The sequence below is a fragment of the Lontra canadensis genome, unplaced genomic scaffold, assembly GCF_010015895.1.
Source record: "Lontra canadensis isolate GAN:19392208 unplaced genomic scaffold, GSC_riverotter_1.0 scaffold99, whole genome shotgun sequence".
In the NCBI taxonomy this organism is placed as follows: Eukaryota; Metazoa; Chordata; class Mammalia; order Carnivora; family Mustelidae; genus Lontra; species Lontra canadensis.
The window spans coordinates 5,057,664-5,081,427 of record NW_022631093.1 but is presented as its reverse complement, the minus strand read 5'-3'; the positions used below and the strand labels follow the sequence as shown (position 1 = coordinate 5,081,427).

Sequence of the window (23,764 nt, the reverse complement as noted above, 5' to 3'; positions counted from 1 at the left end):
TGTCATCCTTGGGCTCAGGCGGGCTTTGTGTTCTGGCGTGTGGTTGATGATCTCTTCCACCCAGATCCACCCCTCATGAGACCCTCTCTGATGTTACCATTCCAGCCCTATTTATCTCTGCACCTATGCTCTGAAATTAGGATCCTCTTCTCTCCAAATCCTGGCCACATTCTGTCCCCTTCATTCTGTTCGGGCTCTTGAACATGGTAGAGGCTGGCCTTGCAATGAGGTCTCCCTCAACCTCCTTTCTCTTGCCTTCAAAATCCTTTCTGGGGGTGCCTGGGTGGGTTGAGCCTCTGCCTTCGGCTCGGGTCATGATCTCAGGGTCCTGGGATCGAGCCCCCCGTCGGGCTCTCTGCTCAGCGGAAAGCCTGCATTCCTCTCTCTCTGTCTGTCTCTCTGCCTACTTGTGATCTCTGTCTGTCAAATGAATAAATAAAATCTTAAAAAAAAATCCTTTCTGAATTGTCTGTTTTATTCTCCTCTCCCAACCCAGAAACAAAAGGCTTGTTCCTTCCCCAGCCCTTGGTCTCTGTCCCTAGTGTCACCTCCCACCTCAGCCATTCTCCCCTCTTGATTCCCTTTTGCCTTACTTTGGTGACAGGAGTTTCCCAGGACTCTGCCTCCTGGGGCACTGGAGGTGGACGGGCCAGGGCCATGCCCTGTTGCAGTGTGTCACACCTGAGGGAGCATGTCACCCAACACGTCACCCAACCTGAGCCTCAGTTTCCCCATTTGTAAGATAAAGAGAATGACGGCACCTCTTTTACACAGTTGCTGTGACGATTTAATGGCAGGGGTGTGTTAGCACAGCACGCACGGTATGGGCTTGGCCACTGCTGACCACGGCCATTGATGCCACTGGAACTCCTCCCTGAGCTCTTTCCTGAGTCTTTCCCTTCATCTCCACCTCTTCCTATCTGTAGCTCACCTTGACATTTGCACCCAATTCATGGCCTCAGTGGTCACTTCTCTGTCACACCCCTGACTCCTCCTCCAGCCCCGACATTCCAGCTGTGGCACCTCCCACATGAACCGAGCCAGACTCAGCATGTTCTCACTCCAGCCAGCCCTCCTGCCAGGCTCCAGAACGGCAGCAGTGACAATAATGTGAATGGGTGACACGCCCCACACCAACTGGTGCCTCACACACTTTCATTCCCGGTGGCGGGGGAGGGGGGCGTCCTCCCTCACAGTCACCCAACTGTGCAGTCCTGGGTCAGTGCAGACACTTCCCTCTCCTGCCTGGCCCACTGATTCCCCACCACAAATACCTCCAACTGGCCACTCCCCTCCATTCCCAGAGACCAAGGCCCTGGGCCCCCTGGTCTGTGGCAGCACACCCAAATCAACCCACCACCACTACTTTCCCCACCTTTTCCACCTCTCCTGAAGGCCACATCCAGCTTCCTCCCACACAGCTCTGCTCAGGTCATTCTGCTGCCCAAGAGGCCGCACTGCCCGCTGAACGGCGCCTAAGCCCATGCTCAGCTAAGTTAATCCAAACTCTTCACAACTCCCCCCTGCGCCTTCCCCTCGCTGCTTTGTAGTTAGAACTCCGACCCTGTGCTACAGTGCTCCCCATTCCCACGTGTCCGTCTCCAAAGCCTCGCCAGTATTCCAACACCCCATCAAAGGCCACTTCCTCTCTGGAGTCTTCCTGACCTGCAGAGCCAGACTCTGAGGTTCCAGAGCCTTCCACGGACCATTCTCATTCTATTACACATCTGATTCCCCACCAGACTGTGCACTCCCTGAATGCAGGGGCTGTGTGTCTGATACCTCTGATCTATCTACTCTGCTTGGATCCCAGCAAGAGTTCGGGACATGTTTGTGAATGACGGAGCCAGAGAGTGAGTCCCAACAGGGCCACACTCAGCCCTCTGCCTCCAGCGGGGCCGGGTGCAGTCTTGGGCTGGTTGGCACAGAGTTAAAGCTGAGTTCTCCTCCAGTGCCCAAACTGCCTTCTTGGGGCATTGAGGCCTTTGTGATTTGCACATTAATTAGGCTCTCAATGAAAACACAGACCAGAAAGCTCCCAGACTAGGGAAAAGTTGAGTGTCACTGGCCATCGGCCTCCAGGACGTGACTTGGCCGGGGCAGAGGAGGGACTGCTGGCCTGTGGGACCACAGCCCTGAATCCCAGTTCAGGCCCAGCAGGGCACCCAGAGAGGCTCATACCCACACCAAGAGTGATGATGACTTCCAGAGGGAGGGTTTCTTTATGGGAACCTTACAGTGCAGCTCACGGCCAACTGAACTCAGGCCAGCCTCTCCTTGGTGCCAAGCGGCAGGGGCACCAGGAGCAAACCTCCATCAAGTTGCAACAGTTTTCATGAGGGGTTACTGCTGTTTAGTATGCAACCCTAGTCGGGGCCAGATGGAACTTCCCTCCCAACTTCAGCCACTGCTGATGGAATGTGGTTAAAAAAAAAAAAAAACAACAAAACCCTTCTGTATAACAATTTCACAGTATGTGCCAAGAATGTTAAAATGACCAGACCCTTTGACTCATTCATGAAGCAAAGAGCCCACACATTTAGGGAAATAACCCTACATGAAAGCAACTCCATATGGACAGATTTCCTGATCATATCATTATGTGTGAAAGAGGATGAACCAGCAACAATGTCAAGGTCCATCCCTAGGAAGGTGTGACCTAAGTTCAGTATTACAGCAAACATTTATGTTTCAGGTGCTCAGTGTGCCAGGCCTGATGCTCAGATCGTCATGTGAAATCCGTCCTCCCATTCCATCCCAGTTGTGAGGTAGCTACCGTCGCTACGTCTGCTTTGCTGATGAGTCAATGGAGCCTTGGTGACTTGAGGGGAATCGTCTAGAGTTCCTGGGTTGTGGGGGAGAATTAGAAGCAGGTAATCAAACTCTGGAAACTGAATTTTTGCCACGTTGCACCATCCCTCTCAAAACGTGTGTGCTCATGGACACAGTGATGTTATAATGCATGTCTATTTTAAATATTAGTCGTCTATTGTTAATCATTTTAAATGCATTTTCATAACATGGAAAATGTTGTAAACTAAGTTAAAAAGAGGATATGAAGCTGGAGGAGTACCACTTCTTAACATGTTTTATCTATGCATTTAGAAAAGGAACACATTACTGTATTCACAGCGACTGGATTTGGGTGGATGGACATCTTCTCCCTCCACATTAAATGTTCTAGCTTGTGTACATTTTCAACGGCAAGTCAGCACGAATAGTTCATCAGAATGAGCTCAGTGGCTTTCTATTTGCAAGCCTTCAGGTAGCTTACCTCTTACCTCGATGCGGCCTCTATTCTACCTGTCACATGTCCCAGATGCCAGAAGCCTCCAGCACTCAGCTTCAGTATATGGGGGCACTCCCTCATGGCCCATCTTCTCCACCCAGGAAGTGGTTGGGGCATTCTAGGGTAAATCCACAGACTATGGACAATCCCACAAGCCTGGCCTGAGGCTGTCTGGAAACACCCATCTCAGCACAGTCACCCCACAGAGTGGGCCTGACCCAGGGCCGAGACCACAAGCTCTCAGGTAGCACTAGCCCCACACTACCAGCTCCATGCTCTGCTAGGCTTCAGGGTGTGGTGTTCGCATCTGCTTTTGTTCTTAATTAAATTATATGACAATTTCCAATTCAGGCCACATGGCATCCATCACCTAGAACAGAGCTGAAGCCACCCCCTCGGACAGGATGTGGGCTTGGCTTGCCACAGTCCCCACCACTCCCTATTATCTCCCCAGCACCAGAGCAGACACGTGTGGGACCTGCTGCTTTTGTAACAGCAGAGTCATAGGGAAGTGAAACGTGTTTTATGCTCACATTTTGAAGAGGAAAAGTGAGGTGCGGGTTAGCAGGGCTGTGGGTGTCAAAATAAATGGAAGAAGTTACTCACTTATGTTACCTCCCTGGTCCCAGTGAGTCTTTGAACTTTCCATCTCTGGCCTAGAGGGTCTCTGAGGGACAAGTAAAAGAAAACCACATCCTTTCTCCCTTCCTGGGAAGATTCCTGGCAAAAAGCACTGCTTACCTGCCCTCCTCCAGCCCCAGTAGTGATCCTGCCCCGCCACCAAAGACCTTCCCCCAAGCAGCTGGGGTGGAAGGTGAGGAACAACAGGTCAGGCAGAGAGGGGCTGCCCAAAGCCATGGCATTCAGACCCACCCCTGGGAATCCAAGAGCTATGCCCACTACCTGAACAATGTTATTTTGGAGACATGTTCCCAGCCTACTTCCCCCTTCCCGTTTGAAGCCGGATTTGGGATGAGTTTGTGCAAAGGCCCAGGTGTTACGAAAGCTGCCATCATCTCAAAATCCCAGGGCAGAAGCAGAAATAGCATCAGTGGGCTGTGAGTCAGAAAGCCTGGGGCTCCATCCCGGCTCCACTTCCCATTAGGGGAGTGACCCGAGGCCAGCTACAGAAGCTGCTGATGCCTCAGGCTCCCCTTTGTTAATGTCTAGGAATTGGGTTGCTAGAAAGATTAAACACTTACAGAGCTCCTAGCGTAGTACCTGGCGCAGGGTAAGGGATCAGTAAATACTGGCTGTTCTGCCCCCACTGCTGTGACCTGGCTTCGCCCAGATCAGAGGCTTGAGGAACACAGCTCAGGTGGACCCTCCACTCTTGATTTCTACTCTCCCTGCACTTGCTTGGGTAAACGGTCTTTGTCTCTAGCTGCCTGCTAAACAGCTGGGCCCAGGTGTTAATGACTTAGAACTCAGCAGGGCTGAGAAACCCTGGCCTACAGGAACCTCCCTTGGCTTCTTGTTGAGAGCCTTCCCTGAGTTCACACAAGGCCAGTTCTTGGCACACTGAAAAGGACAGAATAAACACATGTTCATTTTTTGTTGCTGCCTCAAGGGACTGATGAAAGAGGACAAGTTTCCTTCTGGCACTATGATGAACTGACAAAGCCACGGACTGTGGCCTACCCACACAGGAGCAGAGCCAGGAACTCACCCTCCTCGGACGCTGTTCAATGCCTCCTATGGTGGCAAGGGCGGGGAGAGCACCCTGGACCCCGTGTTCTCACTGCTCATAGAGCTTATCCAGGAAATGAGGCCCCAGAAGGATCTGGACTTCCCAGGTAGGCAGTTGTTCTCCACAACTGCTCAGGCCCTGGCAAGCAGGCAGGGGTAACCCTCAACGTAGTCGTGAGCGTGTGCACAGACCTGATCTGCAACAATCCCTCCACCCTCCTTCTACCTGCCCCAAAGCCCTTCCTGACCCCCAGCCTGTCCTGATTCCTCCCCTACCACCACATCTGGAGTTGCCCAATTGCTCTCTGCTGGAAAGAGCATTACAGGACAGATAGGATGTAGACACTTCTTCACCACTGCATCCCTAGCACCTAGCTCTGTGCCTGGCATACAGCAGGTGCATACATAGCACACTGGATAAATGAACAGGGCTAGCAGCCAAGAAGACCTTATGGTACTGTAATGTGTATTAAGTATCGGGCATATGGTGAGTGGATTGGCAGTTTTAGCAGCTGCCGATGGGGACTGCTCATGTCCCTAACATTGGCTGCTGCTGCACACCCAGCTTTGGGACCCTTCTTGGGTCTACCCATTCTTTGACAGCCTCCCATCCTTCTTCCGAGCTCCAGAGGCTCCTAGCCTAGCCTCAGGATTCCTTGTAGTTCAGGCCTCTGCCTGCCAAGTTAGTTACCATTCTAGCACCCTCTGCAGGGAAGGCAGGGGTGAAGGAGGACAGGACAGAGGATACAATCAATTAATTTACCTCCAACTGTCCCGGGTGTTTATAAGGAAGGTGTTTTTTTGAGAAACATCTCCTTTGGTGTCCAGGCTCACTGTGCCTCACCTCGCCCAATATATGAATGCATGCCTCCCCTTCTTCCTCCCCTTCCAGGGTCAAAGTGTCAGGTTGTGAAGGAGGCAGGTCTGCTCCCATGAGCAGAGGAGACCCATCACTGGTAATTCTTCCAACATCTGGACCCAAAGTGTCTGAAGACTTAGGGAGAGAGATTTCCTCCACACCTGAGACTGACACAAGCTTTTCTGAGAGAGGGACAGAGCCAAATGTGAACGTGGGGGCCAGGCCTCCTCATTCTCAATCTGCTCATGACGCCCTTCATTCCTCAACATGTTTGCTTTTGTCTCTGGGACGGGACCAGATCAGTGAGCTTCAAACACTTCTATGAGGTGTCACCCTTTGGTGAAACTAAACTATACCAAGACATGGCTCAGTATGTCGAGTAGAGGGATGTGGAAACCCCTTGCCCTGTATCTCTCTGAATGGCCCCAAAGACGGTATGCTGTGACCCTCAGGCTGAGCCAGCCTGCTGGGGTCCCGTGTCACCCCACATGCTGACAGTGACCACTTAGTGTCCCTCAGGCATGACCTGACATGTTAGGGCAGCTGGCCCCAGGCTCTCCACGGGCCCCAGTGAGGAGAGCAGCAATAGGGGGTATGCAGTCCTGTCCTGGAAACCTCCTGGGCCGGGCAAGATATGCAGGCTGAATCAAGGCGCTGGGGCTAGGGGCAGGAGAGCTACTGGGCTGGAAAGCTCCCAAGTGCACTCTCTGGGCTTTGGCCACAGAACCCAGATGAGCCCAGCCGAGCCTGGCCTCTGTGGGCAGAGGGCTCAAGGCAGCCCACTCAGAAGGCTGCCAGCAAGAGGGGTCTTGTCCACGAGAGCTGTCAGCCCAGATCAGATAACTGAGGTGTCAGGAAGGACCACAAATCCAGCCCTTCCTTTATGCAGACAGGAGCTGGTGGCCCAGGCAGGAGCAGTGCCTTGCCTGAGGAGACAGAGTGACATCAGAGACAAGAACCAAACTTGGAGAGAGTGAAATCTGTCTAAGACCCCAGCTCATCCTTTCTCGAGAGCTGGCACCTTCTACTCCAAACAGCAAGCACCTTCCCATTCTTTCCATCCTCCTTTAGGCAAAGCACAGCAGACGCAGACACTCCTCTCTCAAGACGAAGGAAGTAACACACTCAGCCTGTAGTTCAGGAGGACTGTTTAACACACCAAGAAATGAAGTTCCAACCAGAACGTCAAGGAGGGGAAGAGGAATGACCCCTCACCCTGGCCACAGGTGGTGCAGGGGTGAGGCCTCCCAGCACACTCCCCGGTGTTGTGGTTTTGAGACCCATGAGTCCCTCAGGGCCCCAGGCCTGATTTAATGCTCTGGGTTGCTCTTCTAAAATTCTTAATCATTTTTGAACAAGGAGTCCCCCGTTTTCCTTCTGCACTGGACACCACAAATGATGCCACTGGTCCTCTGGTCCTCACCCACCAGTCATTCATTATCTGTGTGGCCCTGTCTAAGGGTCATCACTTCCAGGAGCCTCCACTTTCTCCTCTGTAAAACGGACATGGTCATAGCACCCGCCTTACACAATTGTTAGGAAGACCAATGACGAGATCATACCCAGAACGCTAAGCAGGTGGTTGGCATGGAATAAATAATTAATGACTGTTTACTACAATTGATCAAAATGGTAACTGCAGACTCTTAGACAACAATGCAGGTACTCTGCTCAACAAAAAGGAGACAAGCAGCCGCATCCCAGATCTGGCGGACCAGGGAAGGGCCACTGGTGCCCAGACGCCAGGCCCCTCCCCTCCTCTTACCTTCCTGAAACGGCTGCGTTTGCATCTGCAGCCGGATCTTGATGAGGTCCACGGGCGTCCCCACCCCGACGGAGACCACGCCGGCCACCATGCTGGCCAGGAGAAGGTCAGACAGTGTGTGGGACCGGCTGGCCTCAGACTCCCGGCCGTGGTGCTGGCTGAGGAACCGCTGCATGTTACTGAAGACCCCAAAGACCACCGAGTTGTAGACAGCGATGCTGGCAAGGGGAAAGGACATGCCCTTGAAGAAGCCGAACACCTGTGGGAAAACCAGGGGGCAGAAGCATGAGGGCCTCGGGCTGTCTGCAGGCCAGGTGCCAGGCTCCCCACGTGGTGCTCGGCATAGACCCTGCCCTCTTGGAGCCCACAGGCTGGGGAGGTGACACCACGGGAAAACTAAATCATCATGTCGGAGACAAGAATTAAAAAAAAAAGGTTGCTGATGTGATGGGAGGGACCAGGTGGGTGAGTGAGGGGTGGCTCTCCATTCCCCTGAAAGGCACAATCTGGCCCAAGGGAGGAACCCACTTCTGTAGGCAGTTCTATTTCCTGAGTCCAGGTGCCCTGGGCCTGGAACCCATATTTGCCACCAGTGTGGCAGTGTTCTTGGGCTGGAAAGCTATCAGGCTGCATGGAGCCCTCATGGGCGGTGGACTTGCTGAGCACCCCACGTAACTTCCTCATTTACCACTCGACCAAAAGCATTCTCTAGGGCACTTGCCATGGGCCAGGCCCTGGGGGCCAACTGTAAGAACGAAATACTTGCTGCCATCACTGAGCCCACATCTGGGGGTAGGAGAGGGGAGGGGGCAACAGATAAACTGACAGGTGATTAAAATTCAACCTGCTAAGGGTGTGGTAAGGGTCTGAGGGGAAGGGAGCTGCAGAAAGATAGCACCAAGAGGCTTCCTTTGCACATAAGCAGAGACCACAGCAGAGGGTGCTGGAGTCTGAGAGGAGAGGGTCCTTTCCACACTGAACTCTCAGGGAACATCACAGATACTCCTCTGAAATCTGGAATATTCCACATGCCCTTGAAGGAGTCAGGGCAGCACTTACTTTCAGCCCCGTGCCAAAAATGAAAAAGTACCAGGAAGCTATTATACCAACTCCAGGCTGCACACAAACCTGCTAATCCTGACCTGGTTCAGAGGTAGGACACTGCACACATACACACACACCCCTTCACACACATGTGCATGCATACACACATGCACACACACCTCCTCCCCACCTCAGGTTCTTCTTCCAAAACAATCTTCCTCAGATATTGTGGGACATCACTCAGCCTTGAGGTGCTGTGTCTCCAAGGAACACCTGCAATCCCCACAAAATGGCCCAGAGGCAGGGGGGAGGGGGTGCGGCTAGGGCTGGCAGGCACTGTGGAGAATGTGTGCCCAACAGCAGAATCAGGGGCCACCTCTCAGGGAACTGGGGAATCACACACCACCCCGAACAGCTTGTAGTCCATTGTAAAGCAGCCCAGCAAGAGAGTTTGAGCAATGCCCTGACACAAAACACACCTCTGAGGAAAAGGTCCGGGCACAGGCAAGAGGCTCCTGAGCCCCAGGGCACTTGCTAGGATGGAGGCTGTGGAGATGGTGGTCGATAAGAAGGCCACATTTCCAGGTACTTGAGGGAAAGCCCAGGGCTGCTATCAACGATTTCTTTAAATCATCAAGTCATTTCATCGTTAATTAGAAAATGTATTTTAAATTCCCCAAAGCAGGGCCTTAGAAAGTCTTTGGAAAGCACACGCTCATTCTTAAGAAGGGCACATGATACATCTTCCACAAATTATTCGCATTTTCCTCTTTGGGAAGGAAAATCCTAGGTCCCCTGCCTTCTAGCAACCTGAGGGACAAGCCAGCTCTGGGTATCTGGAATCCCAAGGGCCTGGCTCCCGCCACCTGAGGTGAAGGGACACCTGTGAGCAAACGGTTTACCGGTCTCACCTTTGGCTCTGAAAACTGACATGTCCCCCTGTTTCTGCAGGAATTTTCTACTCTGTGATTTTAAATTCCTCAGAATTTCTCCAGAGAGGTTTCACAAAATCAGCCCTCCCGCCCAGTAACAGCACACAAGATGGCTGGGTTAAGTTTAGGGGACATACAATATTTGAGGTGTGGTGTGAGATGAGGAGAGAAGAGGCAACATAGAGCCAGAAGCGATGAGCAGGAATGAACAGACCTCCAGCCTGACGGGCTGGTGTCGGGGTTCTGGCCACAGGGCCCAGGCCCCGGGCAGGCTTCAAGCTGTGTGCAGGAGTCCCTGAGGGGGACAGCCCTGTCCCAGAGGCACTTACACTCTCTCTCCTGTACACCGTGCGGATGCAGCTGAGGGTGTTCTCATAGTTGACGCCGGCCTGCAGGCGAGTCTGTGGAGAGATGCGAGGAGGTGAGGGCCCAAGCCAAGATGGTTCACATCCCCACTGCCCCAGAGAGCATGGGCTTGTGGCACTGAGGCCCAGAGAGGGGAAGGCCCTGTAGGCCCTTCCTGGCCCAGCCAGGAAGGAGGGCAGGATTTCTGTCCCCGCCAGGCTGGTGCAGCTTCCTCTGCTGACACTGTCTCATTCAATGTCCCCTTCAGGCCTTGCTGAGTGTGGCAGAAGCACTCTTGGGCTGAGAGAAGAACAAAAGTCTCTTTGTTGTTCGAAAGCAATGTTTGTTGGGGGACATGATCCCCGCCTCTTGAGTGCAAACACTTTCCAGGGCTCTGCCTCATCCACTGCCCATCACTCTGCCATCCTAAGTATTCCCTGAGTGACCCGCCCTTCGTAGCTCCAGAACCCCTTCATCTCTCACGGGGATGGTGCGCTGGTTGCCGGCGGTTTCCCCACTGGCTCCTGCTCCCTCTCAGCCCTTGGCCTGCGTCTACACAATAGTCACATTGATCACTTCTGACAAGAGCGGATCGCTATTTACAGCTCACTGATGGCTTCCCATCAGATTCAGAGCAAACCCCCCACTCTCTACCAGTGTCAATGAGGCCTGGGTTGGCACCAGGCCTGCCTCTCACCCCTGCATGTCCTTTCCTCCATGCCCCTGCCCTCTGAGCCCACCACGTGGTACATCCCCCAATCCCTGGCCTCACTTTCCCCTCCCCCACCCTGCCTGAACTCTCCACCGGCTCTTCCTTCCCCCAGAAGGCTCTTCCTTCAGCTCCTGCTTATCCTTTGTTTCTGAGCTTGTCATATCTCTGTTTACTTTGGGTTTATTTGGGCTCCCCCTCTCTGTCTGGGCTGTCTCACATTTCCCTCTTGTCCCCATGTGGAGCATGGCCCTGGCATGTATCCCCTTTGCACCGGCTAAATGAGGGACTAGAAGGGAAGACATGGTGTCCTCTATTGGAGGTTGGCTCTCATGACCAGGGGCATCAGTAGACAGGCAAGGAGAGTCTGAGGAGGCTCACAAAAGTGTCAGGGCACCCCCTCTGTGCCTGGTAAGAAGGAACTCCAAGAACCACAGGAGCAGTGACCGCACCCTGCCCACCAGAACCCAGGGGTCCCTGAGGACTAAGACCCAGAGTGCAGCCTAACATGTCACACTAACAGCCTGAGCTCTGTGTGTAAGGAGCAAAGACTCATAAAGGTGGTGGTCTCTGAGGTGAAAATCACAGGAAATGTTTTTTCTGCCCTGAAAGGTGTTTCATGTCTGACTTTCTTACGATAGACAAGGGTTACTTTCATTATTTTCAATTTACATTATTTAAAAATAATGTTAAGTATACAACTAATATGGGAATAAATTTTCTTAGTAAAAAAAAATTCAACATTCTCCCTCCTCAATTCACCCTGCCCCCCTGCCTGAGCTAACCAGCATGGCTAACAGCATGGCTACGAGCTTGATAGGCATTCATCTTCATGGGCTTAGAGACCCCAATGGCCGTGGGAAATCCACAGCACTCTCACAGTCAGGACAGGTAAATGGTAGTGTATGTTTTATAAGTGTTACTTTCATAATCAAAGAAATGTAGCAGATGACTCATTCAACCAGTACGACTGAATGCCTGTTTTCCAACAGCCACTGTTCCACTCTCAGGAGACTTTCAGCAGTAGAGGAAATCAACTTCCTGGTCTCGTGGAACTTAGAACTAAGTGGGGATGGGGGGAAAAAAGAGTCAATAATAGGTAATTCCCAAGCAAATATCTATGTCTGCTGAGGACAAGTACCATGGCAAAAAACAGACCTGGGGGTCAGAAGTGTGGGCTGATTGAAGGAAAATGCAGTATTTAACCATCTGGAGGTGAAGACATGGGGGAAGGCGCAGAGAGATGAGAAGCGGGCTCACACGGATGGGCAGACCCACAGAGCTCTACCTTGGGGTGGGGTATCCCCAACCAGGACAAGAATGTAGGTGAGGAGACTTGAGCACAGGCCTCCCTCTTTCCCCTATTTAATGCTGGTGTGGAGGTGATACTCTCCACTGGCCCCAGTGTGGGCAGGGCTGCCTCTGGGGACTGAATCCCCAAGAAGGTTCAAGTTCCACTGAAAAACTCGAGGGCCCGAGTTACTCAAGCAAATCGTACATGAGGAAGCTCTACCTAGGAGTCAATCCCAGGTCACAGAGGAGTTTTAAAACCATGGAGCAAGGGTCTCCCAGCCATACTGAGCCCTTGGGAAGGCTGCCACGGAGGCCAGGCGCATGGCACATGCCTCCGGGGCCTCGGTTACAACAGGGGCTGGAATTTAGTTGCAACAACTGCATTCTTGGGGAAGTACGGGGCCTCTTCCAGAGCTTATCTCACAGAATCCCACAGAATCCCACAAATGCCATGCAGCCTGGACACGCGCCCCGTTTTACAGATGGAGAAAGCTGACTTCTTGTATTAGTTCTCCTACTGCTGCCGTAACAAATTATGACAAGTTTGGTGGCTTACCACATGCATATTTCATTCCCTTACCAGTTTGCTGCCAGTCTAAAGGCAGCTGAGCCCCGATCAGGAAGTCCTGGGCATCCTGCATCAGGCATACACCCCAAATGCACCAGCTGGGCCAAAAGGCAGGTGAGAATCTGGATCCCAGCTTCAGGGCCACTGCGCCGCCAGGGGCTGGCCCTCCCACCAGTGATGGGGCAGCCATGGGCAGGAAAAGAGCCTCCGACCTAGGTTAGCAGCACAGGAGTTTTTAGCTCGGCTCTTCCCGCGGCAAGCTCTGGGACCTCAGACAAGTCCCAAGGCACTCCCAACATAAGACAAGCTTGTGTGTTCATCAGGATGGGAACGGTTCACTCATGACTCTGTGCCACAGGGACAATCTTCACAAGAGCCCTGCTGGGAGGTGCTCTTTGCCCATTTTTCAGATGAGGAAAGCAAGGCTCGGGGAGGTAAAGTGCTGCACCCTGGTCACAGAGAGTAGGTGGGCAGGCTGAGAATGCACTGCAGATTATTCCGACTCTAAAGCTCTTGCCCGGACCTTTCTAAAACAGGGACTCCAGAGAAAATGTAAGCCAGAAGAAAGGAAGGAGCATGTTCTGGGGAGTAACAAGGGCCCTGGGCCACATCCCTGGGCTGGGACCAGGCCAGCCATGTAAGCTGGCATCACCAGGCTGGTACCCTGCGCGGGGAGGTTCTCAGGCTGGGCAGAGACTGGATTTGACATATCAGGAAGGGTTCCCTCAGAGACTCCAGGGGCAGAGAGGACAGGAGGAGGAGCACTCCAGCCTTTTCAGGTGGCCAGACTTGCCTTTGTGGGGAGGGGGCACCTTCAACAAGCCCCTGGCCTGGCGAGGGGTAAGGGAAGGATGGTCTACCAGAGAGACACAAGAGGCAGCTTGTGCCAGCAATGTAGCTGGAAGGCCCATGGGGCAGGGATTGGATTTGCCTGGTCTACCACTGATGCCTTGCTATCCCCATACCGTCTACACACAGAACGTGTCCAGTATGCAAAAGTATGAGAAAAAGCAAGGCCCATATGGGGCTGATCCCCATCAAGAAGAAAGCAGGCCTAGGCTCTGACCTAGAGGGCCCGCTGTCAGAGAGGGAGGAAGACAGGGCAGGGGGTGGAGGGGAGGTTGGTGTGTGATCGTAGCAGCCATTTGGTGAGAGCCAGAGCGGCTTGTCTTAGCGCACGATCCAGGCAAAGTTTTAGATATGACTGTGCAAGTCAAGGGTGAGAAGGCACTATTTGAGACCATGCCCCAAGGTATGGCTCCATAGTCCTGTTCGCCACTGAGGACAGGGGGCAGCGATGGGGGTGGTGTCAAAGAATGTCCCTTTGTAGAGCGCCTCACTCCCTCACTCCTCAATACTTTGACACCTGGCATGACCTCAGGCAAGCCCTTTGCCCTTCCTAGGCCAGCTTCTCCATCTGTAGAACAAGGGGCATGGATGAGCTCCATGCCAGAAGGCCGTGTTGGGTCCTCAAACCTCCCCCACTTCCTGGAGTTATAATGGCTCCCCATTCCTAACCCAAGTCCACAGACCTGCTCTGACAGTGAAGGCCTCCCAGGATGGAGTGCGGACCCACCTTTCCTGGCTTCTGATCTAGAGCAGCTTTCGCAAACCCACTGCATCGGCCGAACTGGCCATGCTGGCTTTTCCCAAGCGTGGCCTGCACACGGTGTCCCTACCTCAGTGCCTTAGCTCTAGCCTCGAGTATCTGTTCTCATCACCTGAAACCCAACCTTAAATTCTGGACTCAGCTGCCACCTCACGCCTGAAGCCTTTCTTGGTCCTTAGTTACACAGAGACTGGCAAGGGATACTTAGCATTGCCTTGTCTCCCTCCCTCACAGCCCATGAGAAACTGGAGGCAGATATGCAACATTCACAAAAACAAAATCACTGCCAAGTAACCAGAGGAGAGCAAGGATTCCAAACCAGTCCTCCCAGCATCCCACCCCACCCCCACCCCCAGGGTTGGCATAGAGAATCTGCCTTGGGCTGGAGACTGTCTTGGGATCAGAAAAGGCAGACACATTCCTGGAGGCAGACTCACTCCAGGCCGCTTTCCAAGAGGTAAAGGCAAACATGGCTGCAGTACCTTGACTGTGTCTAGAGGGTGGCCAACGATGACACTGGCTGCACCTGTTGATCAAAGAAGAAGAAGACCTGGTCACTGACCCCTGGATTCCTCACATGTACCAGTTGGCTCTTGGGATAAGACAAACAGCTTGGGCACTCATATTCACTCATTCAGTCAATGCCCAATTACCAGAGCCTCCCCCGACCCACTGCAATGTGCTAGGCACTGGCCCAGTCACTGAGGAAGGCAGAGAAAATGAAGTAAAACCTGGGCCCTGCCTCAAGAAACAAGCACCCCCAAAAAAGGGCAGTGAAGTTGCTGGGACAACTGGTGATCCACATGCTTAAGAATGAAGCTAGACCCCTATCTCATGCCATATACAAAAACAAACTCAAGAGAGACTGAAGACCTTAATGGAACCATTGAAACTATAAAAATCATTTGCTGAAACACAGGGGAAAAAACTTCATGGTCTTAGATTGGCAACAGATCCTTAGAACACCAAAAGCACAAGTCACAAAAGAAAAAATAAATTGTATGTCACACAAATTAAAACTTTGTGTGCAGCAAAGGACACTATCAAGAAGGTGAAGACAAGTTATGGAATGGGGAGAAATATCTGCAAATCATATATGTGATAAGGGTCTTGTATCCAGAATTTATACGAAATACTTACAACTAAAAAAAAAAAAAAAGTTTTTTTTTTTTTTTTTTTTTTTAACGTAGGCTTCATGCCCAACATGAGGCTTGAACTCACAACCCTGAGATCCCAAGAGTCTCACATTCCACCAACTGAGCCATCCAGGAGTGCCCCCCCATTCTTTTTTTTTTTTTAAGCAAAGGATGGGAAGAGACATTTCTCCAAAGAAAATATACACATGGCCAAGGTGTACATGAAAAGATGTCTAAAACCATTAGACGTTAGGGAAATGCAAATCAACATCACAGGGAGATTCCCCTTCATACCCATTAGAATGGCTACAATTATTTGTTTGTTTGTTTGTTTTTTTCTTTTTCTTAAAGGTAAACAGTAAGTGTTGGTGAGGATATGGAGACTGGAACTCTTGCTCATTCCTGGTGGGAGTGTAAAATGTTGCAGCCACTGTGACAACGGTTTGTCATTTCTTCAAGAAGTGGAACAAAGAATCACAATATGGCGCAGCAATTCCACTCCTAGATAGAGAGAGCTGAAAGATCAGACCACGGGCACTGAACAAGTACACGAACACATATATTCACAGCAGCACTATTCATAACAGCCAAAAGGTGGAAACTGCCCAAATGTCCATCAGTACGTGAGTGGGTAAATGCAATGCAATGCGGTAAATCCTTGCAATGAATCCTGTTGAACATCAACGGGAATGAAGTGCCGATGCCCTTACAGCGTGGAGGAAGGGTGCAAGAGGCCAGATGCAGAAGGTCCCAGGGTGTCTGATTCCATCTACTCTAATTATCCAGAACAGGCAAACCCACAGAGACAGAAAGCTGGTTAGAGGTTGTCAGGGCTTGAGGGGAGGGGAAATGGGAGTGACTGTTTGATGGATCCAGGGACTTCTTTGGGCAGGAGGAAAATTTGGAACTAGGCAGAGCTGACAGGTGCACGACACCGTGAATGCACTAAATGCCACTGAATCAGATGCTTGAAAATGATTATTTCTAGGTTATGTGATTGGTGCCTCAAAAGGGGGGAAGGGGGTGAAGAGAAAACCCGGAAACTTTTTGGTGACCTATGGTTCAGTTTACTTCACTTTTTTTAGACCTCACTTTTAGCAGGTGTAGGTGGGAGTCATATTAGCATCTACCTCATGATTCCATTGCAAGAATGAAACGAGCTAACGAAGGTCAAGTACGGGCAGAGTTCTGGCTCTAATAGGCTGTCACTATCCACTTTTAGTTGGGTTTTTTAAATTTGTTTTTTGTTTATGTTTTTGTTTTTAAGAAGGCTTCTCTGACATGGTGATGGAATCTCTGGATTTTTCTTCTCACAGAAAAATGCCCATCTGCACACACAGTTGCAAAGGCCTGAACAAATTCCCTGTCCCGCTGATGAGGAATGAAGCCTTTCTGTCTGCATGGGTGATTTAACCAGGTAAGGCAGTCCTGGAATATGAGACGGGTAGAGGGGCAGAGGAACGAGCTAACCCCAGAACAGACATGTGCTCCGTCTAGAACCTCCAGACCCTTCTTAGTCCCTTCTTCCCACAGAAGTGGGAGGAGGCAGAAAGGTGAGAGGCAGAAGGAAATGAGTATTCATTCTATAGGAGCCCCTCCCAGCAGGGAAGAAAGGACTTCCGGTCTCCAGATTCTAGTTGCTTCACTATGGGCATCCCTTAGCCCAGGAAAGCAGCCTCTGAGCCCACCTAGGACATGTATCTCCCTGGTCATTCATTAGTCCATGCATCTGAAAGCAGGGAATACAAAGATCAGAAATGGGACCATCAGGTCAGTGGTTTCCAGACCTGAGGGCCTCACAGACCAGTAAAACTTCCAACAAAATGTAAAGGATGTCATGGTGGAATTTTATCCTGCAAGTTCATTAAGAAGGAAAACAGCTAGAGATGAGTACAGGGGTTAGGATGGCCCTGGTACCAGGCTGTGTGGGTTGGAATTCCAGGGCTCCAGCTGGACGCACGGCCTTGGGCAAGTCACTGAATGTCTCTGTACACCCATTTCCTTGTCAGTAACATGAGGATGTAATAATGGTAGCTACCTCACTGGGGCTACAAAGAAATATACACCAACAGACATGAGACCATATACTGTCTGATTCAATTTGCATAAAATGCCAAGAAAAGGCTAATTTATCGAGCCAGAAAGTAGATTCAGAAAGTTGCCCAGAGGGAGAAGGAGGGCACGGAATTTAACTGTGAATGGGGATCTTACTGGGGAAGAAAATGTGCTAGAACGAATTTATGGTAACGGCTGCACCACTGGTAAGGTCGCTAATAATCACCGAATTGTATACAAAATTGATGCACAAAATAACCTCCGAGAAGTCATTTTAAAATTACCTGTGGCCCTTCAACAGCACCTGCTATTGACTCAGCATTCAGGTATGATCCTCATCCTCACTCCAGGGAAGCAAGAAGACCCCCAAATCAAAAGACAACAACAAAATGATAACATCAACTCGCAGAATAAAGGACAATCCACTATTTACTGTGTGACTTGGGGAGGGTCCCAGGATCATCAGAGACCTATAGCTACTCGGACAGCCTTACCCTCAAATCCAGCCAGGGACAGCCCTTCTGAAGTTGGTCTGGCTATGTAAGGGTACAGCCTTAAGTAGGGACAGCTCTCCCCCAGAATAGCTGATGGTTGTCCAAAGAGGGCCTGAATAGGGCCAGTGGGACCCTGGGTAGCACCCTGACCCCATGGTGAGGTTAGGAGAGGAAGGTCTAGACGGCCTGTACAAAAGAACTGCTTATGGTGAAAGGGACCACCTGTGCTCATGACAGCGAGAAGCAGGGGCCCTGCAGCCACGTGCTGGGGGTCAAAGGCAGGCGGAACCATCAGAAAGGGATCCTGGAATGCTATCTGGTCTGTTGTTCCTTTTATCTGTTTCATTTTCATTTTTCTATAAATCTCCTGGTCCCCATTTCCAGAACACTTGGTGGGGCACAAACACACTAATTATAGCCTCTGCCTCAGCACCTCAGGTTTTTGGTTTTGTTTTTGCTTTTGACTTTGGGCAGAGGTTGCAATTGCCAACATCCCTTTTCTGAGGATCCTCTTAGATGGGGCCAAAAGAAAGATAACGTTCTACAGTAAGTGCTAGTGCTTGTCATCCCCTCCCCGGGCCCCACTGGTAGCTGATAAGAGTAGAGAAATAAACCTACTGTAAAGAGACGATCAGAGAAGCGAGGAAATGCAGGCAACTCTTGCCCAAGCAAACCCATCCCGGGCCCAGCAGACACCAGCTCCAGGAGCGGCTCCAAAGGAAAAAATGGCTCCAAGACGGCCAGGAGGAGAAACCGGACAGTCAGTGGATAAAAGCTGAAAACTGGAAGAGTTCCTCCTATCTGGCAATGGGCACCTGCAGCCAGGCGCTGGGCTCCCAGCTCTGCGCCCCGCACGCACCCTTCAGCCAGGGCGCCCTCTAGGGCCGGCCTGATCGCGAAGCCGGGCTCCCCATCGCGCGCCCGGGACAACTGCCACCCTCACCCAAAAGTTCTTGCAGCTGTGTCCTCAAACTCAGGAGCACACCCGGTCTCTGAAGGGTGTGCGCGCGCCTGGGCGCTCCATTGGCTGTCGGCTTCGACGGCGGGTTTAATAGTTACCGGAGACAGTCCTCGGGATCCTCACTTTGAGGCAAAGCCGCAGCTCAGGGGGAAACTGCGACGCTGGCGGGGCAGCGGGCGAGGGACAGCAGGCGAGGGACAGCGAGGCCAGCAGGCACGGGGCGGTGGAGCACTCCGGCAGCAGGCGGCGAGCACGATGTGCGCGGGGTGGAGGCGCAGGGGTGCGGGGCGCCCAGACGTATCATGGCACGGTCTGTAAGCTCGGCCGGGTCTCTCTTTTTCTCACTGGCCCGGACGTATCCTGCAAGCACACTCACCTCCCGGAGGTTCCCTCCCATCCAGGCTGGGGCTCACCTCCGATCCAGCCCGCCGCGAAGTCCTCCAGCTGGAAGCTGCCCATGGCCGGAGCCGCGGCTCCTCGCGCTCCCGGAGCCCGGTCGGTGCCCAGTCAGAGTACGCGGCGCATGCCCCGCCGGCCCGCGTGTCGGCGGAAGAGGTGGGAGACTGGAGCGCACCCCACAACCTCCCGCTAGCCCTGACTCTGAGCCGCGCGACCGATCAGCCGCCGCGCTCACCTCTTCATGCGTCTGCCGCCGCGGCTAGCACGCCCCCAGCGGACCTTAAAGGCGCCGCACCTCGCCGCTCCGGGACATTGGGGCCCCGCGCGCGCGGCATTCCCTCAGCGCCCCCTTCTCCGTCGCCCACGCCGGGCCACCTTACACCCTCCACGCCTCGAGGCGAAGATGCCGGCCCTGCCTTGTTCACACCTTCCCCGAGACACTGCAAGAGATGTCAGGGACAGTTTTGCCAAATTCATTAGAGGTGGAAAGGGAGGCTTTATCCCAAGTCTAGAAGAACGTGATCGCAAACACCAGGAGGTGATAGGATCGTTTAAAACAGTGCTGGAGGACTTCTAACTGACTGCGCAGGGAGCAGCTTAGCCCCAAGTCCTTAGTTTTCCGAGTTGCTGATTGAAAGCTAGGAGACAGTTCCGCTGTGAAAGACACAGGACACAATTTTACAGGCCCTTTTTGGAGGTCAAGGACTCTTCCACGGCCACACCCTCCACACCCCTCTGGCTAGTCCCAGGCTGCAGAACCCTATCTATTCAAGAATAAAGAGTGAGTGGAAAGCACCTAGCCCAAAGTTAGACTCAAGTCAGCTCAAAATAAATACTTGCTATCTGGATGTCTTCAGGCCAAAGTCTGTGCCCGCCGCCTTGTACATGGTTCCACTTCCTCCTCACAGCAGCTGCGAGCAGGTATTAGGATCACCCCTGCTATGGGTCAGTTCTGTGTGTCTGCCTGGCCTCCCAGCAGTACCCAGTGATTCCATCAAACACTAACTGAGGTGTCACTGTTGAGGTATTTTTATAGATAAAGTTAACATCCAAAACCAGGTGACTTTAAGTATGGGAGCCTATCCCTGATAATCTGAGTGGGTTCCACCCAATCCGTTGAAAGGCCTTAAAGAGCAAAATGGAGAGGAACCTGCCTGGCTCAGTGGGAAGAGCATGAGACTCTTGATCTTGGGTCTGGAGTTTAAGCCCCTGTTGGGTGTAGAGATTTTTTTATTATTTTAATAAGTAAATTATTATTTATTTAATTATTTAAATAAATAAATAGATAATTATTTAAATAAATAAATAAATTATTGTTTGATTATATAAATAAATAAATAAATAAATAAATAAATAAATAAAATTAGCAGCGCCTGGATTGCTCAGTTGGTTAAGCCACTGCCTTTGGCTCAGGCCATGATCCCAGGGTCCTGAGATTGAGCCCCACATCACACTCCGTACTCAGTGGGGACCCTGCCTCTCCCTGTCACTCTGCTGGAACCCCTTGTTTGTGTTCCCTCACTTACGCACTCTTTCCCTCTCTCTCAAAAAAGTCAAAATTAATTTTTTTCATTAAAAAATTTTTTTAAAAAGCAAAATGGAGGCTTCCCTGAGGAAAAAGAAATTTTGCCTGTGGAATGCAGTGTCAGCTCCTGCCTGAATATCTCCAACTTTCAGCCTGTGCTCCAGATTTCAGACTTGCCTAGCTAGACCCCACTTAACATAACATATACATCCCCTGCTAATTACTTCCGTGGTGGAACCCTGTGTGCACCTGACACAGCTCTGACATCACTGATTCCAATCAGCTGTGGGCTTTCTCTTCTGTCTCCCAGCCCCAGGAGCTGATGCTTACTGCCTTCTCAATCATGTCCCATGCAGCACCCAAGCAAGCAAACACCTGGACATTCAGGGTCGTGTCAGATTTTCAGATACAGCTTTCCAGGGGCCTAGCTCCCCTCAGATCCAGGCTCAGCCTACACTGTCTGCTCTGGGCCACCCAGGAAGGCTGAGAGGTTTTCCTCTGTCCCTCAAATATCCTCTCTGCAAGTAGGCTCTGCACCCAGTCAGAACCCAGCTGGAGGTCCATGCTCACTGGGGCCCGTGGCCTGGCTATGTGGAGGTGCTTTTGGTACAGTGGGAGTTCCCTGACCTCCTTCCAAGAAAGAAGGTGATTTGATGCTGGTTTCCAGCAGGACACAAGCCCTGGCATCCCTCATGGTGAGGGTATGGTCTAGAAGGTGCTTCTGCTGGGTCTGCTCTTCTCCCACTGGCACGTCTATGTCACCTCCTCCAGGCCATCATGCAATAGCCACACAGGCCTCCTTCTTCCAAAGCAAGACAAAGTCTGGCCACTTGAGGCTTGCTGATAAGGGCCAAGAAGCCTGCTGAGGAGTCAGGGCCCACCATAAGCATTGACCCCCAAGCTGTGCCCTACCTACCAGGCCTGAGTTATGTGCCAGAACAGTTCCAAGACATGAATGGTCTCCCAAGACGGGCCCTTTTGTGAGTTCAGCACTGAACAAGTCAACAGGTGGAAAGGCCCACTGTCTTGGAGGACCACCAGGCCGATTGTCGTTCCTCAGTCCTGTGTCAGCAGTAACTGGAAGGTCCTGAGTTGGCAGGCAGTGGCTCTGAAAGCTACTGCTTAAACTGCTAATGAGTGCAGCAGAATGGAAGGAGTGGGCTCCTTTCCAGAATCAACCACTGTGCTCCATTCCCAGATGAGTGTCACAAATCTACCCATGAGGCACATCACCCGACAGGCAGGGGGAGGACCCAGGTCCAATGGCAGTCACGGGGCTGGCCTAGAGCAACCCAGACCTCTAGGCTGGGGACCTGGCAGAAGGCTCACTCTGAGTGACTCCTGGCTTCCCTGCTTGGGAGCATTTGGAATGCTGCCATGCACATTTATATTCTACCCTTGCAAGAGAGAGGGTTTGGAAACTGAGGCACAGAGAGATCAGCTCCCTGGATTGCCAGGGCCAGAGAAGTCCCCATTTCCTTTCTCCCTCAACTCTTCCCAGGAGGTACCCTCCTGGAGCGTTTCCCGCTGCTGTGGGGTATGCACGTGGGATGTGCTGCTAACACCTGACAACCAGCGGCCCACTTCCCACCTCTCGTTTGCCTTTTCAGGTGATGACTTTCCTGAGCACCTACTATGGGCCAGTCTCCACTCTTGGGAGCTGTCAGAGAGGAGGCAGTCTGAGTTGCTCACAGGGAGGCAGTGGTGAGAGCCCTGGGGAGGGAGCTGTGTGCCAGGCAGATGTCGGGGAAGCCTCCAGGCCTTGAGTCTCTGGGCTACACCCAGTCTATCCAGCCTCATGGTTCTGCCTCCTTAAGGCTCTCTTGGCCAAGCCCTCCCCTCCCACCCCCTGACACCTGCACATGCCATGCCTGAGCCACACATGCCTGAGCCACACAGTCCTGAGCCAGCTGCTCCTGCCTCATGGCCTGTGGCTGCGACCCTGCCTCCTGCTCTCTTCCCTTCTGGAAGCCCAGCCCTGCTCAGCTACTCTCCCCTTCTCTGCTCTTCCGCCCCTCCTTGATGCTTCCACCCCCGTGTGGACCTCCAGGAGGTCTTCAGGACCCTCAGCACCCTGGCCCAACCATGTCTGCATCTCTCCACTCACAAGCCCCACATCTCATCTCCCACTCAGACCTCACACCTTTCTTTACCTCCAGCTGGGTGGCCCCATGTCATCTCTGATGTGACATGTCCCTTAATGAACTATGTGACTCCCCAAGTATTCCTCTTTTCCCACCCAGCCAGTCACCCAAGCCAGACCCTGGGTGTTGTCTCTGATTCCTCTCTCTGCCCCAGGCCTCTTCCCAACAGCCATCTCCTCCTTGGCCCTGACGTTCAGCCCTTTTTGGCCTCTCCCTATGTGGCTGAGCCCAGGCCTGAGCCACTGCCTGCCTAGATGAGGGTGACAGACCCTCGGTGCCTGCCCCGTCGTCCCCTGTCTAGCCTCCTGCTGCTGCCACAGTGAGTTTCTGAAGCCTTGCATCCGCTCTGGCCCTCCTCTGTTGAGGGACCTCCAATGACTCCCCATGACCTTGAACATAACTCCAACACCCCGCTCGGCATGTGGGCCTGGGTCTGGCAGCCTTTCTACTTCTTACTTCCTACCATCTCCCCTCAGACTCCCCCACTTCCTAGCACCCCCACCTCAAGCTGGGCAATATGTCCTCCAAACCCCACCTGCTTTCCACATATGACTGTGCACACATGTTCCCTTCCTGTGAATGCCTTCCCCTCAGCTTCTCTGGCTAACCCCTCTATCTGACCCATTTGAGACTCAGCTCAGCGCCCACCTTCTCCTGTCATGCCTTCCTTGAAGCACTCACCACCACGCTCCGCCCTGGATCCGCTCCCTCTCAAGTGTATTTCCAGAATATCTTGGGCGTATCCATATCACAGCTGCCACACTCTAAAGGTTAGTCTGTCTTCCTAAGAACAGGGCAGTGCCTTATTCTCCTGTAAACCTGCAGTGCCTGGCACAGGTCTGGTGGCCAGTCACCACTCAGTGGGCTGTGGAAAAGGAAAGGCTGTGGAGCAGAATTCTGAAAGGCCTGCTGACTGCGGACAGCCTGAGAGGGGGTCCAGATAGAAGG

The 23,764-nt window shown here is 52.3% G+C and overlaps 1 protein-coding gene across 8 annotated transcripts in view; it reads right to left on the bottom strand.

Moving 5' to 3' along the window:
• Positions 1-19,283, bottom strand: part of SLC25A48 (solute carrier family 25 member 48) — a 38,944-nt gene extending 19,661 nt beyond the window's left edge. For all 8 annotated transcript variants that reach the window (XR_004380302.1, XR_004380301.1, XR_004380303.1 and 5 more), the window contains exons 1-4: positions 19,162-19,283; positions 14,585-14,628; positions 9,908-9,979; positions 7,603-7,861 (exon numbers count right to left, since the gene is read on the bottom strand). Coding sequence is in view for 5 of the 8 variants with exons in the window: in XM_032837607.1 (XP_032693498.1) it covers positions 7,603-7,861; positions 9,908-9,979; positions 14,585-14,628; positions 19,162-19,207 (421 nt within the window). In the remaining 3 variants the exon portion in view is untranslated. The remainder of the gene's footprint in view (positions 1-7,602; positions 7,862-9,907; positions 9,980-14,584; positions 14,629-19,161) is intronic.
• Positions 19,284-23,764: the final 4,481 nt, after the last annotated feature.